The following is a 19,884-nucleotide window of genomic DNA, read 5'->3' as shown; positions in this document are numbered from 1 at the left end:
TTGTTTATTAATAGCTTGTCTGAATTTGGAATATCCCGATATACACGATATGGTCTAATTCCGTATCTCATTTAAAAAATATATCAATATATCGCCCAGCCCTAGGAATAATTATGCTAATAGATGATATATGTGTTGGTTTTGGAGGACGCAGTGAAATAAGTGAAAAGCATGAAAAAGGCAGGCACCATGATTATACTCTCACTTAAACCTAAAGTATTTGGACATGCCCTTTGCACCTATTATTCATACTTGCAGTATTTTCTTGACAAAAGAAACAAAAGAACCTTGGACTATGTTTGCGCCGCTCAGTTTACTTGCGCAGGTGTGAGGGCTGGCCAGCAGGGGGCAGGTGTGAAACAGAGACCTGTCCTCAATCGAGGCAAACTTGAAATCATTTGTACTTTTATGACTGTTCAGAAAACAGAAAATGTTCAGCATAGCATTTTTGATTAATAAATAAAGAAATAAATGAATGGCAACTAATAATTGTTTGAATAATCGTGATTTCAATTAGGCTATGACCGCCCTAATACAATTTGTATTTTTTTTTTATCCCTTAAAGAGATGAACCACTCTTAAATTGAAACGATTTATTTAAAAGTATTTCAATGGGTGCCCCGTAAAGAGCCAATATAGGCCTTTTTTTTAATTTTTTATAACAGGCTGAGCGTGACCAGCATAAGTTTATTTACAATAGGGCTGTGCAATTAATCGAAATTCGATTACGATTTCGATTACAACAATAAACAATTACAAAATTAGCATAATCGCAAAAAATCGATTATAATTTTTTTTTTTTCAAATGTTATTTTTTTCAACAACAAAAATTAAAAAAAAAAATCAAATTTTTTTTTCAAATTTTTTATTTTGGGATTTTTGTCACTTTTTTGCTGGATTTTTGTCTTTTTTTGATGGATTTTCGTCATTTTTTTGATGTTTTTTTTTCATTTTTTAATGTTTTTTTTTGATGGATTTTCGTCACTTTTTTGCTGGATTTTTGTCTTTTTTTGATGGATTCTTGTCATTTTTTTGATGTTTTTTTGTCATTTTTTTATGGATTTTTGTCATTTTTTTGATGTTTTTTTGTCATTTTTTAATGTTTTTTTTTGATGGATTTTCGTCACTTTTTTGCTGGATTTTTGTCTTTTTTTGATGGATTCTTGTCATTTTTTTGATGTTTTTTTGTCATTTTTTTATGGATTTTTGTCATTTTTTTGATGTTTTTTTTGTCACTTTTTGCTGGATTTTTGTCTTTTTTTGCTGGATTTCTGTCTTTTTTTTGATGGATTTTTGTCATTTTTTTGATGGATTTTTGTCATTTTTTGGATGGATTTTTGTCATTTTTTTTGATGGATGTTTGTCATTTTTTTGATGTTTTTTGTCATTTTTTTGATGTTTTTTTTGATGGATTTTCGTCACTTTTTTGCTGGATTCTTGTCATTTTTTGGATGTTTTTTTGTCATTTTTTGGATGGATTTTTGTCATTTTTTTGATGGATTTTTGTAACTTTTTTGATGGATTTTTGTCATTTTTTTAAAGGATTTTTGTCATTTTTTTGATGGATTTTTGTCATTTTTTTATGGATTTTTGTCATTTTTTTTGATGGATTTTTGTCATTTTTTTGATGGATTTTTGTCATTTTTTTGATGGATTTTTGTCATTTTTTTGATGGATTTTTTAACGGTAACAAATAATCGTTTGAATAATCGTGATTTCAATTATGACAAAAATAATCGTGATTATTATTTTTTCAATAATCAAGCAGCCCTAATTTACAATGTCATTTACAAATACAGTCTATGGTTTATGACACCCCTGTTCCCCATGCTTGTAGCACCCTCTGGCGGCCAAGTCGTGCGCTGCACCTCTCCCCTCTCCCCTCTCCTCCTCCTCCTCTTCCTCATAATAAATCTACCGCTGGAGAAGCACGAAGGAACCGCGGACGAAGCAGCTGGAAGAGCCCCCTAACCCCCGACAGCGCAGGATCGTCACCCCCGCTGCCCCAACACATCTGCCCAGGGTCTCCCCTCTGCATCACCCCCGCTCCATCACCACCATCATCATCATCGTCATCATCCCGGGCACGGAGAAGCATTTCACGACTCGGCTCGGCTCGGCTCGGCTGTCGGTGGTCGTGGTGGTGGAGGAGGAAGCCTCGAAGATTTGGTTGGAGAGAGGATCTTCTCCTCGCTGGCTCCGTCGCTTCTCCGCCTGCGGTGGTGCTTTTGTAGCCCGAGTCCGAGGAGGAATCCCGGGCTGTGTAGTCGTACAGCCTCCCCCCGCCTTCAACTGTTGCTGATCAGCGCTAAATGAATCTTATAAGGTAAACTACGATTTATTGTAATTCTGTGTAGTTTATGTGTTTGTCTTGTGAGGAGCTGACTTTCTTCTGCTGTGATTCATTCAGCCGGTTTTAACCTCTTAACCCCCACCTGAACCGAGCACGTTTTCTCCAATTTGGCTTCATCCAAATCGAAAGCTGAAAGGAAAAAAAAGCATCAAAATAGCGATGAAAATGAGGATGAAAACGTAACAAAGATGTGACAAAAAAGAGACGAAAACACGACAAAAAAACAATGAAAAGTGACAAAAACAGACGAAAACATGACAAAAAACAGGCAAAAACACGACAAAAAACAGACGAAAAACAAATGAAAACACAACAAAAAACACGACAAAAAAGCAATGAAAAAGTGACAAAAAACACAACAAAAACAGACAAAAACACGACAATAAAGCAATGAGAAAGTGACAAAAACAGACAAAAACACGACAAAAAAGCAATGAAAAAGTGACAAAAAACACAACAAAAAACAGACAAAAACACGACAAAAAAGGAATGAGAAAGTGACAAAAACCAGCAAAAACACAACAAAAAACAGACAAAAACACGACAAAAAAGCAATGAGAAAGTGACAAAAGCACGACAAAAAAACAGACGAAAAACAAATGAACACAACAAAAAACATGACAAAAAAGCAATGAGAAAGTGTCAAAAACCGGCAAAAACAACAAAAAACAGACAAAAACACAACAAAAAACAGACAAAAACACAACAAAAAACAGACAAAAACACAACAAAAAAGCAATGAGAAAGTGACAAAAACAGACAAAAACACGACAAAAAAGCAATGAGAAAGTGACAAAAACAGACAAAAACACGACAAAAAAGCAATGAGAAAGTGACAAAAACAGACAAAAACACGACAAAAAAGCAATGAGAAAGTGACAAAAACAGACAAAAACATTTCAAAAAACAGACAAAAACACGACAAAAAAGCAATGAAAAAGTGACAAAAAACACAACAAAAAACAGACAAAAACACGACAAAAAAGGAATGAGAAAGTGACAAAAACCAGCAAAAACACAACAAAAAACAGACAAAACACGACAAAAAAGCAATGAGAAAGTGACAAAAGCACGACAAAAAACAGATGAAAAACAAATGAACACAACAAAAAACATGACAAAAAAGCAATGAGAAAGTGTCAAAAACCGGCAAAAACACAACAAAAAACAGACAAAAACACGACAAAAAAGCAATGAGAAAGTGACAAAAACAGGCAAAAACACGACAAAAAACAGACAAAAACACGACAATAAAGCAATGAAAAGTGACAAAAACAGGCAAAAACACAACAAAAAACAGACAAAAAATGACAAAAAAGCAATGAGAAAGTGACAAAAGCACGACAAAAAACAGACGAAAAACAAATGAACACAACAAAAAACATGACAAAAAAGCAATGAGAAAGTGACAAAAACAGGCAAAAACCCAACAAAAAACACGACAAAAAACAAATGAAAATACGACAAAAAAGCAATGAAAAAGTGACAAAAATGCAACAAAAAAGTGATAAAAACAGACGAAAACACGACAAAAAAAGCAATGAAAAAGTGACAAAAACAGACAAAGCAGACAAAAAAGTGACAAACGACAAAAAAGAGACGAAAACACGACAAAAATGGCTCAATAATGTTACAAATACACAGCGACATCGTAATAATAAGGTTGCTATCCCTTTTGTCGGTCTTAGCTTTCAAATGAGGCGTTACACTGTTGCTGTGCAGTCGAGAAGCTTTTAGATTTGGGTAAATGCGCTCGGTTTAGGCGGGGGTTAAGAGGTTCAATTATTTATTCAGTACAAGACGTTCAACATTATAATGAGCAGTTCACAAAGTTCAACAGTTATAAAAACACCAAACGAGTTACTTTCAAATCATTTTGCTCCCGTGAAAAGCTAAAAGTAGTGACCCAAATAATGACAACACTCGAGTAAAAGTAAAAAAAACGGGGAACTTTGCGGTACTCGAGTAATTGTGAGTACTGAAGAAGAAGTGATATGAATTATTTTGGGGGAAAGCATGAAATAATGCAAATATTTCCATAGAAAATGCCAGAAAAAACTCTGAAGATTAAGGTACATGAGCCATAAAGTATATGTGTTTCTTTCTGTGACCTGAAGCTTTTGGTACTTAAAGGTGCATTATGGAACTTTTGATGTGAAAAAACAAACTTGACATTAGTGCACGTTTGACCTTTCAGTGACCCCGCGGCTGTTTGGGTGGTTAGCAATGGCGGCTTTTCTTTCCATCACAGTGGTCTCTCCCTCCAGTTGTTTTCAGGGTTTCTGGTAGGTTTTAACGACTTCACCGAGCACATCGTCTCCGGTTCAGCTTTACCCAAATTTAAAAGCTTCTCGACTGGAAAGCAACAGTGTAACACCTCATTTGAACCTTTTTTGTCATGGTGTTGCCGCATTTAAGTCACATTTTTTAAGTGTTTTGTCGTGTTTTCGTTTTTTGTTGTTGTTGTGTTTTTATTGTGCCATGCTAACCACTCATACAGTGGTTATGAGCCTAATAGAACCTGCAGCTACACGTATGACCTGAGGTGGCAGTAGTGAGTATAAAATCTAGTCCCTTTAACCAAGATATCACTTTTTTTGTGCAAAAGGGTTCTTCTAGTAAAAAAAACAACTATATAGAGACAATACAATACCTTTAGGAAAGAAGAGCGCTATGCTTGAAATAAAATATAATAATAAAAAAATATTTTGAGGAAAAAGAAAAGTGCAATACTGGCCAGTTGAAAAGCAATACTCATAGGGAAAAAAGCAATACTAGTTATAAAACGAAAAAGGTATTGTTCCAATAAACCCACAAAAAATGCAAGACTAGTTTGAAAACATGCAATATTTACCCGAAAAAGGCATTGTCCCCCCCAAAAAATGCAATACTAGTTACAAACAGTGCAATACTAGTTACAAACAGTGCAATACTAGTTACAAACAGCGCAATACTAGTTACAAACAGCGCAATACTAGTTACAAACAGCGCAATACTAGTTACAAACAGCGCAATACTAGTTACAAAACGGCGCAAAACTAGTTACAAAACAGCGCAATACTAGTTACAAAACGGCGCAATAATAGTTACAAAACAGCGCAATACTAGTTACAAACAGCGCAATACTAGTTACAAAACACTAGTACTAGTACTAGTTACAAAACGGCGCAATACTTGTTACAAAACAGCATAATACTAGTTACAAACAGTGCAATACTAGTTACAAACAGCGCAATACTAGCTACAAAAACAGTGCAATACTAGTTACCAACAGCGCAATACTAGCTACAAAAACAGTGCAATACTAGTTACCAACAGCGCAATACTAGTTACAAACAGTGCGATACTAGTTACAAACATTGCAATACTAGTTACAAAACAGCGCAATACTAGTTACAAACAGCGCAATACTAGTTACAAAACAGCGCAATACTAGTTACAAAACAGCATAATACTAGTTACAAAACGGCGCAATAATAGTTACAAAACAGCACAATACTAGTTACAAAACGGCGCAAAACTAGTTACAAAACAGCGCAATACTAGTTACAAACAGCGCAATACTAGTTACAAACAGTGCAATACTAGTTACAAACAGTGCAATACTAGTTACAAACAGCGCAATACTAGTTACAAACAGCGCAATACTAGTTACAAAACAGCGCAATACTTGTTACAAAACAGCATAATACTAGTTACAAACAGTGCAATACTAGTTACAAACAGCGCAATACTAGTTACAAACAGCGCAATACTAGCTACAAAAACAGTGCAATACTAGTTACCAACAGCGCAATACTAGTTACAAACAGTGCGATACTAGTTACAAACATTGCAATACTAGTTACAAAACAGCGCAATACTAGTTACAAACAGCGCAATACTAGTTACAAAACAGCGCAATACTAGTTACAAACATTGCAATACTAGTTACAAACAGCGCAATACTAGTTACAAAACAGCGCAATACTAGTTACAAAACAGCGCAATACTAGTTACAAAACAGTGCAATACTAGTTACAAAACAGCATAATACTAGTTACAAAACAGCGCAATACTAGTTACAAACAGTGCGATACTAGTTACAAACATTGCAATACTAGTTACAAAACAGCGCAATACTAGTTACAAACAGCATAATACTAGTTACAAACAGCACAATACTAGTTACAAACAGCGCAATACTAGTTACAAAACAGCGCAATATCGAAATACTTAGAAATGCAATACTCGGAGGGATATAAGACCTTAAAGTTGCGAGTTACTAATAGCGATTACAGTTCTAGTGCAGTAAATCCTGCCGCCTTAGTTTGGACCTTTACGTCCGTGTTCTGAAAAGCATGTGTTTCTTGTGTTCAGATTTCCATCTCCTTTAAGATGTTCATTCTGCTGGGTGTGTTTGAAATGTGCTCGGACGACGACAATAGAAAAACAACACACGCGTTTGAAAAATTGCAATCAGTATTTTTTGAAAGCCCCTCGAGCCTCATAGGGAGAGCGCGGAGCTGAGCAGACGGCAAGACGGATCACAGGAGCCATGAGGTGTTTTCTCGGTCACGACAATCCTTGGGTTTCCATGGCGACGGTGACATCAGCAAAACGGGTGGGTGGGAGTCTGAGCGTCTAGTGCCGACTTTGGAGCAGGAAAAGCCCCAGCACGTTGGAGAAAGAATGGGGGGGGGGGGGGGCATTAATAATAATAGAAAAGGTGAGTGTTGTGGTGAAGGAGGAGGAGAGCAGCAGGAGAACCAGACCGCGGTTGCTAAGCGCTGGGCTGCTGTTGCTAGGCGACGGCTGCCGTGGCGACGGGATGGAGCATGATGGGTGTGAGACGAGAGGTGTAAACATGCAGAGATGGAGATGGGTTAGGAGTTTGAAGGGGGAGACGCTCCAGGCAAAACCGTTTAGATGCTCAAATTTGGGCAATTTCAACTTTAACCTATGGGAACAAATAAAAAGCCTTATTTACACAATCTTGAAGGCTTCAGGAGGATTTGTTTATGTAATCCATAGCTTGATTCATTGAGATTTGAAAAAGCTCCGTTTCTTGTATACTCATATACTCATTTACCAAGTGTTTGCTCAAGTGCAAAACGAATAGTACTGTATGTGCGAAAGTGGATCTGAACATCTACGTCACTGAGGAGGTTACCGCCCCCTTCGAGCGAAACAGAAGCTCTCGTCCATTGAAATGAATGAGCAAAACGTTTTATTTCAAATGTGAAAAAGAAGCCATCACAGAGAACATATTTAAACTGAGCGGAAACCCACTGTGAGCCCATCAGTAACATTTGCTTGTATAACTTTTCCCCCGGCTGCTTTATAATGTCATTACAGCTTCAGCTTTTAGTATGTCCCTTTTATATTGTTATTAAATTAGCCTCTTAACTCCCACCTGAACGGATCCCATTTTCTTGGCTTTACCCTAATCAAAAAGCTTCTTGGGGAAAAAAGCACCAAAATAGCCACAAAAAATGAGAAGAAAACAAGGATGTAAACGTAACAAAAATGTGACAAAAATTCAACAAAGATGTGACAAAAATGTGACAAAAACTCAACAAAAATTCAACAAAAATGTGACAAAATTCAACAAAAATGTGACAAAAATTCAACAAAAATGTGACAAAAACTCAACACAAAAAGGGACAAAAATTCAACAAAAATGTGACAAAAATTCAACAAAAATGAAAAAAAAAAAAAAGAAAAGAAAAAAAAACATACAAAAGGTGACACAACACAGCAACAGCGCGAGGAAAAAGATCAGTTTGGTGGGTCTTAGCTTTCAAATGAGGTGTTACACAGCCAAAAGAGGACAGAATGCATTTGGTTTAGGCGGGTGGTAAGAGGTTAAGATCATACAGCCGACGATGCTACTTCCCCAGTAATGAGCAATGACAGATAGTAGCAACCGATAAATTAGCTCGTACTATATGTATATATCCACACAAAATAAAACAGCCCCTGATCGTCTTCTGTCGGTGAACTGCTGTAGTCCAAAAGCCGCCATTTTCCTGCAGTTCAGATCACTTCATCCCCAGAACAAGAAATGATCCCTGTTCTCCCACACATACTAATGCCATTTTTAGCTCTTGTTTTCACTCAAAGGGGGCGAAAACAAGCATCAACAAGCAGCTTCTATATTTAGAATAGGCTCAAAATAAACTGTGTCTCTGTCCACACTATTCCCTATAGTGCACTAAATTATGGCCATGTGGTCCTGGTGTCCAGAGAGAACAAAGTAGTACACTCAATATTTCCCACTATGCATTCTGTTGTACAATTACATAATGACAACAAAGTTCTTCATTCATTCAAAAGCAGTGAGCAGCGACAGTCTCTAGACGGGTCGATATAAACAGCCGACAGCGACAGGTCTTTGAACTCAAAACAACACGACTCAATGAAAACAGCTGTTTTAATCACATGTTGTGTATTTTTCATGAATAAACGGCATGAATATAAATCATTGCGGTGAAAAGTTGCTAACGATACTGACCTTTAGCTCAAGCTTTAAATGACCGATAGCTTCTCTCAGGCAAAAGGGCAATAATCCAATACGTTTTCTTCATCCATGTCAAATCTATGTCGAATAAAACGGATCTGAATAAAATGTATCCATAAATATGAAAATGCCTCTGGAATATGGTTGCTCTTTATTGCAGTAATACACAATTCACACAGTTTAGCGAACTTATCGGAGATGTGTTCACTAAACATAACTATGATACTCCGGACACGTCTCTCACTAGTAATTACACCGCATTCCAAATTATTATGTAAATTGTCTTTCAATCAAGGTAAAAAAAAAAAAAGGTTTGTCAATGCATGGATGGTATTGTGTCTCGGGGCTCTTTGAATCACTGACATCAATCTCAGAGACCTGGGATGATTAGTTGTCAGGTTAAGCCCAGTTAAGGGAAAAACTACTGAAAAAGGATGTTCCACATTAATATTATTGTTATTTTTTAACTTTTTGTTTGATTTTTCTGATTTTTTTTATTTTATTTTCCCCTCTTCCCCAACAAAAAAACAAAAAAAAACACCACCACCACCCTCCCCTGAAAAAAAAAAAAAGAAAAATTAAAATTAAATGACATGAAATAAATAAATAAATAAATAAATAACAATAATAGTAATAAAAAAAAAAAAGAAATGCGGTCCTATATACAACATCATGAGAATAATGATCCACATTATTAAGCAGATCATCATTTTCAAGCAATATGGGAAAGAAAAAGGATCTCTCTGCTGATGAAAAGCGTGAAATAGTTGAATGCCTTGGACTAGGTATGAAAACCTTCGATATTTCATGAAAGATTAATCATTGTACTGTTAAGAGATTTGTGGCTGATTCAGAGCACACATGGGTTTGTGCAGATAAAGGCACAATGAGGACGGTTTCTCCCAGACAAACACATCAGATGAATAGAACAGCTGCTACAAAGCCGCACACAGGCATTTGAAGCTGCTGGTGCCTCTGGAGTCTCTATAAAATTATTCACAAAAAGTGACAACCCGTCAGCCAAAAGCTTTCCTAAATAGCGCAGTCTTCAAGCGCTTTTTAAAGATATCAACAGAGTCGAGCCCACGAAAGGGACAGGGGTAAGTCATTCCACAGTCTGGGAGAACTTTATTTATATAGCGCCTTTCACAGACATGCTCACAAAGCGCTTTACATGAGACAATTACGCATTCACTCAATATTCAGTGGTGTTCAGTTTCCCCTGGGGAGAAAGGCGGTCCCTCTGATCACCGCCATGCATTCACACACACATCATTCATCCTGGCCTATTGTACATGTTTTTAGTTCACTAAAAACATGTTACTTTAGTTTACTTTGCCTATTTACACTGCGTTCCAAATTATTATGCAAATGACATTATTCTAAGATTTTCTAAATTGTCAACTCAAATGAGAGTCAGCATAATTTTTAAGTCTTTACCTGGTAGAGGATCATTTAAATGTGGTGAAAAAAAATTCCTAGTGAAAACAGTATTTTTTCCCAAAATAAATATAGTAAAAACCTCAAAATCCACTGTTCCAAGTTATTATGCAACTCATCGTTTCAATACATTTTAAAGCTTGTAATTAACTGAAAATGGTCATTTGTTGAATTTGTAGCACTAGGAGGTCATATTTACTGAAATCAAAAGCTATTTCAATCAAAAAAATATTAACCGGTCAAGTTATATTTTAACATCGGAGCCCTTGTGTGATAGCAGCTTCAAAATTCTTAAATCCCTTAAAATTGTAAGTTTTTGGACAGTTTCAGCCTGGATTTCTTTGCAGGATGTTAGAATAGCCTCCCAGAGCTGCCGTTAGGATGAAAACTGCCTCCCACCCTCATAGAAGTTTTTTTTTGTTGAGGCTCCAAATGTTCTCAACAGGGTTGAGGTCAGGGGAGGAGGGGGTCCACATCATGAGCTTCTCTCCTTTTATGCCCATAGCAGCCAGTGATGCAGAGGTATTCTTTGCAGTATGACATGGTGCGTTGTCATGATGAAGAGGATTTTGTTCGGGAAAGCACGGCTCTTCTTTTTGTAGCATAGAAGACAGTGGTCAGTCAGAAACTCCACATATTTTTCAAAGATCATTTTCACACCTTCAGGGAGCCTAAAAGGGCCTAAAGGGGCCGACCAGCTCTCTCACCATGATTCTGGCCCAAAACATGACTCCACCACCTCTTTACTGACGTCACAGCCTTGTTGGGACATTGTGGTTATTCACCAACCATTCACTACTCCATTGATTTGACCATCCAGGGCTACACGGCGCTCATCAGTGAACAAGACTGTTGAAAATGAGTCCTCATGTATTTCTGAGCCACTGCAGCCGTTTTTGTTCATCAGCTTCAATTAACCGTTTAGGGGAGGCCCGGATAGAAGGTTTATGCACAACTGCAGCCTCTTGAGGGTCCTACACCTTGATGTTTGGGGGACTCCAGAGGCTCCAGCAGCTTCAAATACCTGTCTGCTGCTTTGTGGCATCTGTTCTCCTAATCTGATGTATTTGTCTGGCAGAAACCGTCCTCATTGTGCCTTTATCTGCACAAACCTGAGTGTGTCTGAATCATCCACAAATCTCTTATCAGTACGATGATTGTCCTTAATCTTTCATGAAATATCGAAGGTTTTCATACCTAGACCAAGGCATTCAACTATTTCACGCTTTTCATCAGCAGAAAGTCCCTTTTTCTTTCCCATATTGCTTGAAATTGATGATCTGCATAATAAAGTGGAACACCCTTTTCAGTAGTTTTTCCCTTAACTGGGCTTAACCTGAAAACTAATCATCCCAGGTCTCTGAGATTAATGTCAGTGACTCATAGAGCCCCCAGACACGATACCATCCATGAGTTTCATTATTATTATTTTTTTTTACCTTTTTGACACAAAAATCCAATTTGCATGATAATTTGGAACGCAGTGTACTTAAAGAGGCAAAACAGTTTGAGTGGGAAGTCCATTAGAGCCCCACTTCCTTAGGACGTCCGGAGGAAGGAGGCTACAAGTCCATTCTTATTCTTATTTACAGTCCATGTAGCACACACAGGACGCTCGGTGGTTCAGTTCCAGCTCTGGCCACACAGCTTCATCCTGTGTGTGTGAATGTGTTGGTGTTGTGAGTGGTTGGGGGGGTCAGTCTGTCCCAGGGCAGCTGTGGTGGCACTTTGAGCTTTAAAACATGTCCTGTGTTGTTTGTTCTGGTTGTCATCTCTTCCTTCCATAACTCCTTTGTGTTGCAGGTTCATGAACAGCCGTGTTCCTCCTCATAAGAGATACCAGCCCACAGAGTACGAGCATGCTGCCAACTGCGCCACACACGCGGTACACGCTCTCTGCTTCACACAGATACAGATATTATGTCACTCCTGCTGTGGGAACTCTCAGTCGGACGGGAGGTTTCCATTTGCAGAAAGTGTTTTCAAGGAGTCATTTGTTTTCCTGCACAATGGTAACAGGAGTGAGAGGCATGTGCACATTGAAGCTACACTTCCATATTGATCAAATAAGTGTGAATAGAAAATATGTACTTTAATGCATGCAATGTTGCTCAGATCATGGCAAAGGTTCTTTACGATGTCACTGGAACCATTACTTAGTGGAGGCAATAGGAATGACTGTATAAGAAAGTAATATATTTCTATGATTGTTATGAAACAGTGAGATCATATAGCGCAGTGGTTCTCAAGTGGTTTGGCTTCTGGACCTGCCATTACCCATGGATGACAAGCCCCGACCTAAATAAAAATGTCATTTGCCATACATCTTTTTTCCGTCCATCCATCCATTTTCTTCTGCTTTATCCGGGGCCGGGTCGCGGGGGCAGCAGTCTCAGCAGAGATGCCCAAACTTCCCGGTCCACACACACCTCCTCCAGCTGTTCTGGGGGGACCCCGAGGCGACACCAGGCCAGCTCGGAGACATAGTCCCACCACCGTGTCCTGGGTCTTCCACGAGGCCTTGTCCAACACATCTTTTTTATAATATTTTATTTACCTCGCAAGTAGTAGATTGAAATATGATAAAAACAACCCAATAACATTAATTTTAAAGGGACTATACAGAGTTGTCCTTATGTGTAGAATGAGCCCAGATCTATTCACCACAACTGCCTCTAAAATCCTGCACTGTCACTCAAAAAGTTGTTGCCGAAGTGCAGTTACACGTAAGACCTGAGGTGGCAGTAGTGAGCATAAAATGACCAACTTGCATCTAGTCCCTTTACAGAGTCCGGGGTGGGAATCGAACCCGGACCTTCTTGCTGTGAAGCACAAGCACTAACCGCTGTGCTACCGTGTACTACAGTGGTTCCCAACCTGGGGGCGCAGGGGGGACCAGAGCTTTGCCTGGTCAGAGGGTCAGGTCAGAAATAATATTATCTGAGCACAATATATTGTTAAATATCATCAAATATGACGAGAAAGGATTACAGTTGCACTCCAAGTCCTGTTTATATGCTTGAAATAAATACTAATAAATAGATTTCAAATGATTAAACATAAGCTTGTCCAGTTATTATTCTTATGATCATGTAACAGTTCAATCCATGATAATAACAGTCTGTCTTTTTTATCTGCTGCAGTTGTGGATAATCCCCAGCCTCCTGGGCAGCTCGGTGCTACACTTCTACTCGGAGGGACAATGGGAGCGTGTGTCGGCCTGGCTGTACGGGGCGGGCCTCACCTCCCTCTTCATCATCTCCACCCTCTTCCACACCGTATGCTGGAAGAAGAGCCACCTCCGGTACGGCTAAGCAAACCTCATCAAACATTTTTTTAGATTGCTCCAGGGCTGCAATAGTGAAGGGAATCACAATTACAATCTCTATATTGATAATTTGATAATTGATCATAGAATTTGAGGCGGTGCGCCGCAGAATCAACGCCAGCCGCCACATTTTGCGTTTCGTTATTTTGTATTTTGTTAATACTTACTAACACGTTGAGTGCCGCGCTTGGATTAAGCTGTAGTGCCAACAATTCAGACTGTTTTTCATGATATTTGTAGCACCACAGCATATTCTGTGTTATAGCTATGGACACATGCTGTGGCTCGTTTGTATGGAAGACTATAGGCACCTTTATTCAATTGTCTATTCATTTGTCAAATGGCTATGCATTATGTTGTTTTAGTGTTTATTTTGGAATTGTATCTGGCAAAGTATAATGTTATATCCTATTTTTACATTTAATTTTCTATTCCAAAAGTTCTAATGGCAATTCAATATGCACAGTGTCAATGCAATGATTTATACTGTATATTTCAAAATAGGATATAACATTCCACTTTGCCAAATGCAACTCCAAACTAAATGCAATTTTAAGAATGAATAGAACAATGAATAAAGAGGCCAATGGCAATATGCTATTCATCTCAAAATCTTGTATTTTTAAATATATCAAGACATTGCATCGACACTTTACATATTGAATTGCCATTAGAACATTTGGAATAGAAAATTAAATGTCAAAATTGGATAAAACATTATACTTTGCCAAATACAATTCCAAAATAAACACTAACATAACCTAATGCATAGCCATTTGACAAATGAATAGGTGCCTATTGTCTTCCATACGTTTGAAAGACGAGAATCTAAGCTCTAAACAGTTTAATTCTACGTGCTTCGGTTCCTGAGAAATCCAAAGCTAAACAGAGGCTAGTTTGATCAAAATCACTGTGGTTTATTTTCTAGATTGGGAGATAACGGGGGTTTTATGCAACACTCTCCTTTCTGATTAACTCCTCTCCTCCTTTATCATTTCTGGACGGACACTAACGTTATGGGACAAGGCAAATGCCTAAATATATTTGTTCCAAGTCAGTTTTCAATGCCAACATTGTTGACACCTTTTGAAACACTGCGTGTTATCGATCACTTAGTTCTCGGAATGAAGACTTTAACAGGATGTTTCTCAGCCGTCCTTGGACCGTTTTTGACCATTTACAAATGTTAAAATCTCAACTGTTTCGGTCTGTACATGGGACCGAATTTGTCAAATGCGCTCCAGAGAGCGAGAGAGAAGCGTCAGGTTTACAGCTGTTTGCTACACAACACCACACCCCCTCAGACTAAAAAAATAAATAAGAAAAGAAACGCAATAATGTATATAAAATGTCCAGATCCTGACTCTTCACAAGTTTTGTTCCCTGCTAAACGTCCGTCTCTCACATAGCCTACACACACACATCCCCTCCCACTTGCCTGTCTCCATCAGCAATCGTTCATGGAAGCGTGGAAGCAGAGAAGACGGCTGGTGAAATCCACGAAAGGCTGGACCAGAGCTTTCTGGTCCAAGAGGGGAGGAATTTGATTGTTTACTTTCAAATTTCACTATCTCTCCTCACTTTGCAAACTTACAGATTTACAGGTTCACTTTGTAATGCTGTACGGTTGTAACCTTTCTGTCAGAGATGATTTGAACAAAGAAAGTTTCACTCCTTACGTTCTCCACCTGTTTCAGAAGCTCGTGCTCCTTCAGCTCGCGTTCCCTTTGTCCGTTTTTGTTTGCTGACCTCACAATGGAGAACTACTCATGTTACATCAGCTCTCCAGAACTCAAGAGGGTCCAACAGTCAGGGAAATGTACTTCTAACGTGCTAAATTTAGTGTCATATTTAACTCAAATGTTTTTTTCAGTGCAGTGCAGGGACAGTTCTTACTAAAACACTGATTCTGTCCTAACCATCCTTGTGTCCTGAATGTCTCCTGACTGCTGTTACTGTGTGTGCAGGTCTGTGGAGCACTGCTTCCACATGTGTGACAGAATGGTGATATACTTCTTCATTGCTGCCTCTTACGCCCCCTGGTGAGACTGCTCTGCCTCTGCACATCTGGATTTATTGAAGAGACTGTTCCAGGACTCGAATACTCCATGGGGCTCATTTACAAAGCGTTTGCTCATGTGCTAAACAAGGAGCACGAGCATGTGTGCTGTTTTACTACTCATGCATTTATGTATTTGCATATTTGATTTGTGGCCCTATTTCTATTTCAAATGTTAAATCAGGTGCTGCATGCCCACAAAATAGAATACTTTAGGTGTCAGCTTGCACTCGCTACACCTCTGATAAATGATGCCCCATGAGCAGTATTAAAGTTGTGGTCTAGTCGTGTGAACCTTCCACGTTTTACCGGATTCGTCCGTGTGCTCCAGGCTGAACCTGCGGGAGCTGGGGCCCTGGGCCTGTCACATGCGCTGGCTGGTGTGGGTCATGGCCTCAGTCGGCACCACCTATGTCTTCTTCTTCCACGAGAGGTAAGGCGTTATAGCTCTAAGCCAAAATCAGGTCCATATGGGTGTTTTTTCACAGCAAATAAGTCAGTAAAAGTAAAAGCGAAAACGGCACTCGCATTACTCCATCATGACTTTCACAAATGCTGCATTAGGAATATATTTTTATACTAAATATAGATACAGCGGCATGGAGAGGAGCAAAGCGCTTCAACAGCCCATAGATACTTAAAGGAACAGGCCACCGTTTTTACATACTGAGAAATGTTCTTGGTGAAGATAGAAGATAGAAGCTACAAAGCTCTTCCACGTTTTCCCTATTTAAATATGGTTACATGAAGTATTGCACTATGAAGTATAATTACACAAAATTAATCAATGTGGATTTTCTAAGTGGATAAAAAAGGGAACTATATTGTAATACCAGGAGTAGTTCGACATCTGCGCAGTAATATCTTCACTTTACTGTGCGGATGTCGAATTACTCCTGGTATTACGCCTTGCAATATAGTTCCCCCTTTTTATCCACTTAGAAAATCCACATTGTTTAATTCTGTGTAACTATACTTTGTAGTGTAACACTTCACGTAACCATATTTAAATAGGGAAAACATGGAAGAGCTTGGTAGTAGTAGTGGTATCTTCACCACGTTTGGAGCTATAGAGGAGAGGAGGAGAGGCTAAATGCTAATGGCGTCTGTGCTGTGTTTACGTGACTGAGGACACATGTGAAGACCAGACAGGTACACATGAACTCGTCTAAGCTCAGGTAAGAACATATCACAGTGTGTGTAAAAACGGTGGTCTGTTCCTTTAAAGAAACAAACAATGCTAACCAGGAAGCTAAAATTAGCTTAATGCTTCATATGCTAAAGTTAGCTAGTTTTTTTCCGCTTTTACTGAAAAATTGACTGTGAAAAAACATCCATGTGGCCCAGATTTTGACTTTGGTTGTGTGTGGTTAATGTTTACAGTCTGCCAGAAAACGGCTAAAAAGAGTGAAAAATTGTATGACATGTTGCCGTCTGTATCTATGCCCTCATGTTAGTATAACTCTCCAGAATATGTTTGAAGTTATTCACCTCTGTGTGCCAGGTACAAAGTGATGGAGCTGCTCTGCTACACAGTGATGGGGCTGTTCCCGGCCCTGGTCATCCTCTCCATGGTGAGCACCTCGGTCTACTCATCAAAACATTTAGGCTTGAGAGTAAAAGACAGGGTCTTACTTAATAAAGATAATAATAATAATAATAAAACCTCCTAAGCCTGGATAGACGTCTGCAAGCTAAGGTGCTTTTATCGTCATTATGCAATGCTTGGTACTACGAGAACTGAGTGAGCGCAAAAGATTTACGATTCAGTGGTGACATCATAACATTAAATTATGTAAAAATCCTAGAATTTCCAGGGGAAATGCCAGTAAGTTATACAAAAATCCATGAAATATGAACTACATCTATTTTGATGTATTCCCTGATGTTACACGTGGTCACTCCTCTCGCTCGTGGTTAAATACAATGAGGCTTATAGACGTGAAGCGAGGAGAAATGCACTTTCATCGGCTCATGAAGAGGAAGTTTCACTGCAGCAGGAGGGGAAAGACGGGAAAAGAGAGGCACCTTGATGATTTAAAGTTGACCCATTTTGCCTGGTCAGAGCAGGCAGCCAAACATCCACATGCAGCATGTATTCATTCTTTCTTCACGCACAAAAGAGGCGTGAAAGTGAGAGTAGTTCTGCCCGAGGTCGGCCACATTCACACCAGACCCGCTCCGCGGGCCGCTCCGAGACCACCTGTTTCAGCCGCACTCGGAGTGGTTGTTTTCACACTGATTAAAAGTGCTGCTCTCGGGTCGAGCCCCTTTAAGTCGTCCTATTGCTGGGTTGCAGGTGACATCACAGTGTTCTAAAGGCCTATACTATTATATAGAGGAAAAATTCTTTTGTTTTTGAGGAAATTTTTGGTCTTGTACAGAGAGCTCTTGGACCCAGTGACTGATATTAAAGATCATTTTTTAAATTCATATATTTTCTTTTTAGCTATGACTTGCGAAAGTGTAATGTTATTAATAGGAAAAACTGGCTCTTGCCCCCCGCTGGGTCCGATGACATCATCACATTCTAGAACCTGCAACCCAGCAATAGAGCCTGGGTGAAAATGCCCTATTGTCAAAGGCTCAATCATATGTTTAACTAAAATTTTTAAACTAATGTTTAGTTTTCTGAAATGTTCTGTTTTTACTTGATTTGATAATGCTAACAGTTTGCCTTGCTAAAAACTAGCTCCTCCGCTCGTCCGAGGCCATCAATTATGAAAATCCTCATTGGAGGTGACATAGATAGAGGCAAACAATTTTAAACTGCTGCTGTGTCGACCATGTTTATGTCACTTCCTGTCAGCAGCTTGAAAATTCAAATAAAAATAACTTCTTTCCAACATTTCTACTTTATTTACTGCTTTGCTGAAATAAAATTATAGTTTTTACTTAGAAACAGGTGTTTTCCATCTAAATAAGTCATAAGCATTAAAACCTGTCATATGCACTTTAAAGGGACTCAACAGAATTTAAAAATGTTAAAATGATGTATTTTCTACCCCCTACTTCCTCCAGCCATGTCCGAAAGTGTAGAATGAGCCCAGACCTTTTCACCACAGCCTGCACTGTCACTTAAGCTTAACATAGAGACTGCAGTTACGTGTAAGACCTGAGGTGGCAGTGACGAGTAAAAAATGACAGCTTCCATCTAGTTCCTTTAAATGAATATTATGGCAAACATTAAAGACATTAAAGTGTGAAGAATTAGCACTGCACATCCACAATTGTACTTCCACCTTGCACGATTTCTATTGTGTGTCCTCAGCCGGAGCAGTCGGGCCTGTATGAGCTGCTGGTGGGTGGCGCCCTCTACTGCCTGGGGATCGTATTCTTCAAAAGCGACGGCATCGTCCCTTTCGCCCACGCCATCTGGCACCTGTTCGTCGCCATGGGAGCCGCCGTGCACTACTACGCCATATGGAAGTACCTGTACGCCCAGCCGGCCAATCAGGTGCAGACGTCCAGATGACATCACTACTGACCAGGAAGTGAGGGGCAGGAAGTGTGAGAGGCTGACGGTGAATGTGCTACTTTTACGCAGACAGGCCGGGGATGTTGCCAATGTTCAATCTTTACGTATAGTATTTTTCTAGTTGATTTTAAATAGGTGGTATCTGTGAACTTAGGCTACACAATTTTTATTTTATTTTATATTATTCTATTAGACATCTTAAAGGTCCTGTATTATGCTCTATTTGTGCTTTGAAAGTACTTCGCTTTGTTCGTTTTTTTATATTTTATTTTTCACATGTAGACATTATGCATAGCAGTGGCTCACAAATATATTTAATAATATTTAATATATACCTCGGCGTTGGTATTTTACTGGTTAGGAGTTAGCTGGTCAGGAGTTCGGCCTGGAGCGCCCTCTGCAGGTAGTAGTGAGAAACAACCCATGAAGACATACTGTCATGTTAGCAAATCGATGGTGTCGCAATGTAGTGGTTCCCAAAGTGGGGGTCGCGGGACACTGAAGTTAGGGTCGCAAGATGATTTGGAGACAATGTTTTATTCATTTCTGACATTGGATTTGATGTATTTTTGATTGAAAAGAGCATTAGTTAAAATTAGTCAAAATTCATTAAATACATTTTGCCAAAATCAAGACCTTAAATGTCATTAAAAAGCATTGAATTAGATTCAAACCTGGATTAAATCTAAATGTACTGGAAAATGATGATATTGCTCAACAATTT

General features: G+C 38.8%; 1 protein-coding gene across 1 annotated transcript; it reads left to right on the top strand.

Moving 5' to 3' along the window:
- The first annotated feature begins 1,881 nt into the window (after window positions 1–1,881).
- Window positions 1,882–19,478, top strand: LOC306960273 (monocyte to macrophage differentiation factor 2). Its single transcript, XM_079552651.1, has 7 exons — window positions 1,882–2,326; window positions 12,099–12,180; window positions 13,439–13,599; window positions 15,591–15,665; window positions 16,014–16,115; window positions 17,187–17,256; window positions 18,954–19,478. Exons 1-7 carry the CDS (start codon window positions 2,313–2,315, stop codon window positions 19,155–19,157), a joined length of 708 nt encoding a protein of 235 aa, XP_079408777.1. The 5' UTR covers window positions 1,882–2,312; the 3' UTR covers window positions 19,158–19,478.
- The last annotated feature ends 406 nt before the right edge of the window (window positions 19,479–19,884 follow it).

The sequence above is a fragment of the Gobius niger genome, assembly GCF_951799975.1.
Source record: "Gobius niger genome assembly, chromosome: 3".
Classification (NCBI taxonomy): Eukaryota; Metazoa; Chordata; class Actinopteri; order Gobiiformes; family Gobiidae; genus Gobius; species Gobius niger.
This window is presented reverse-complemented; position numbering and strand designations above follow the sequence as displayed.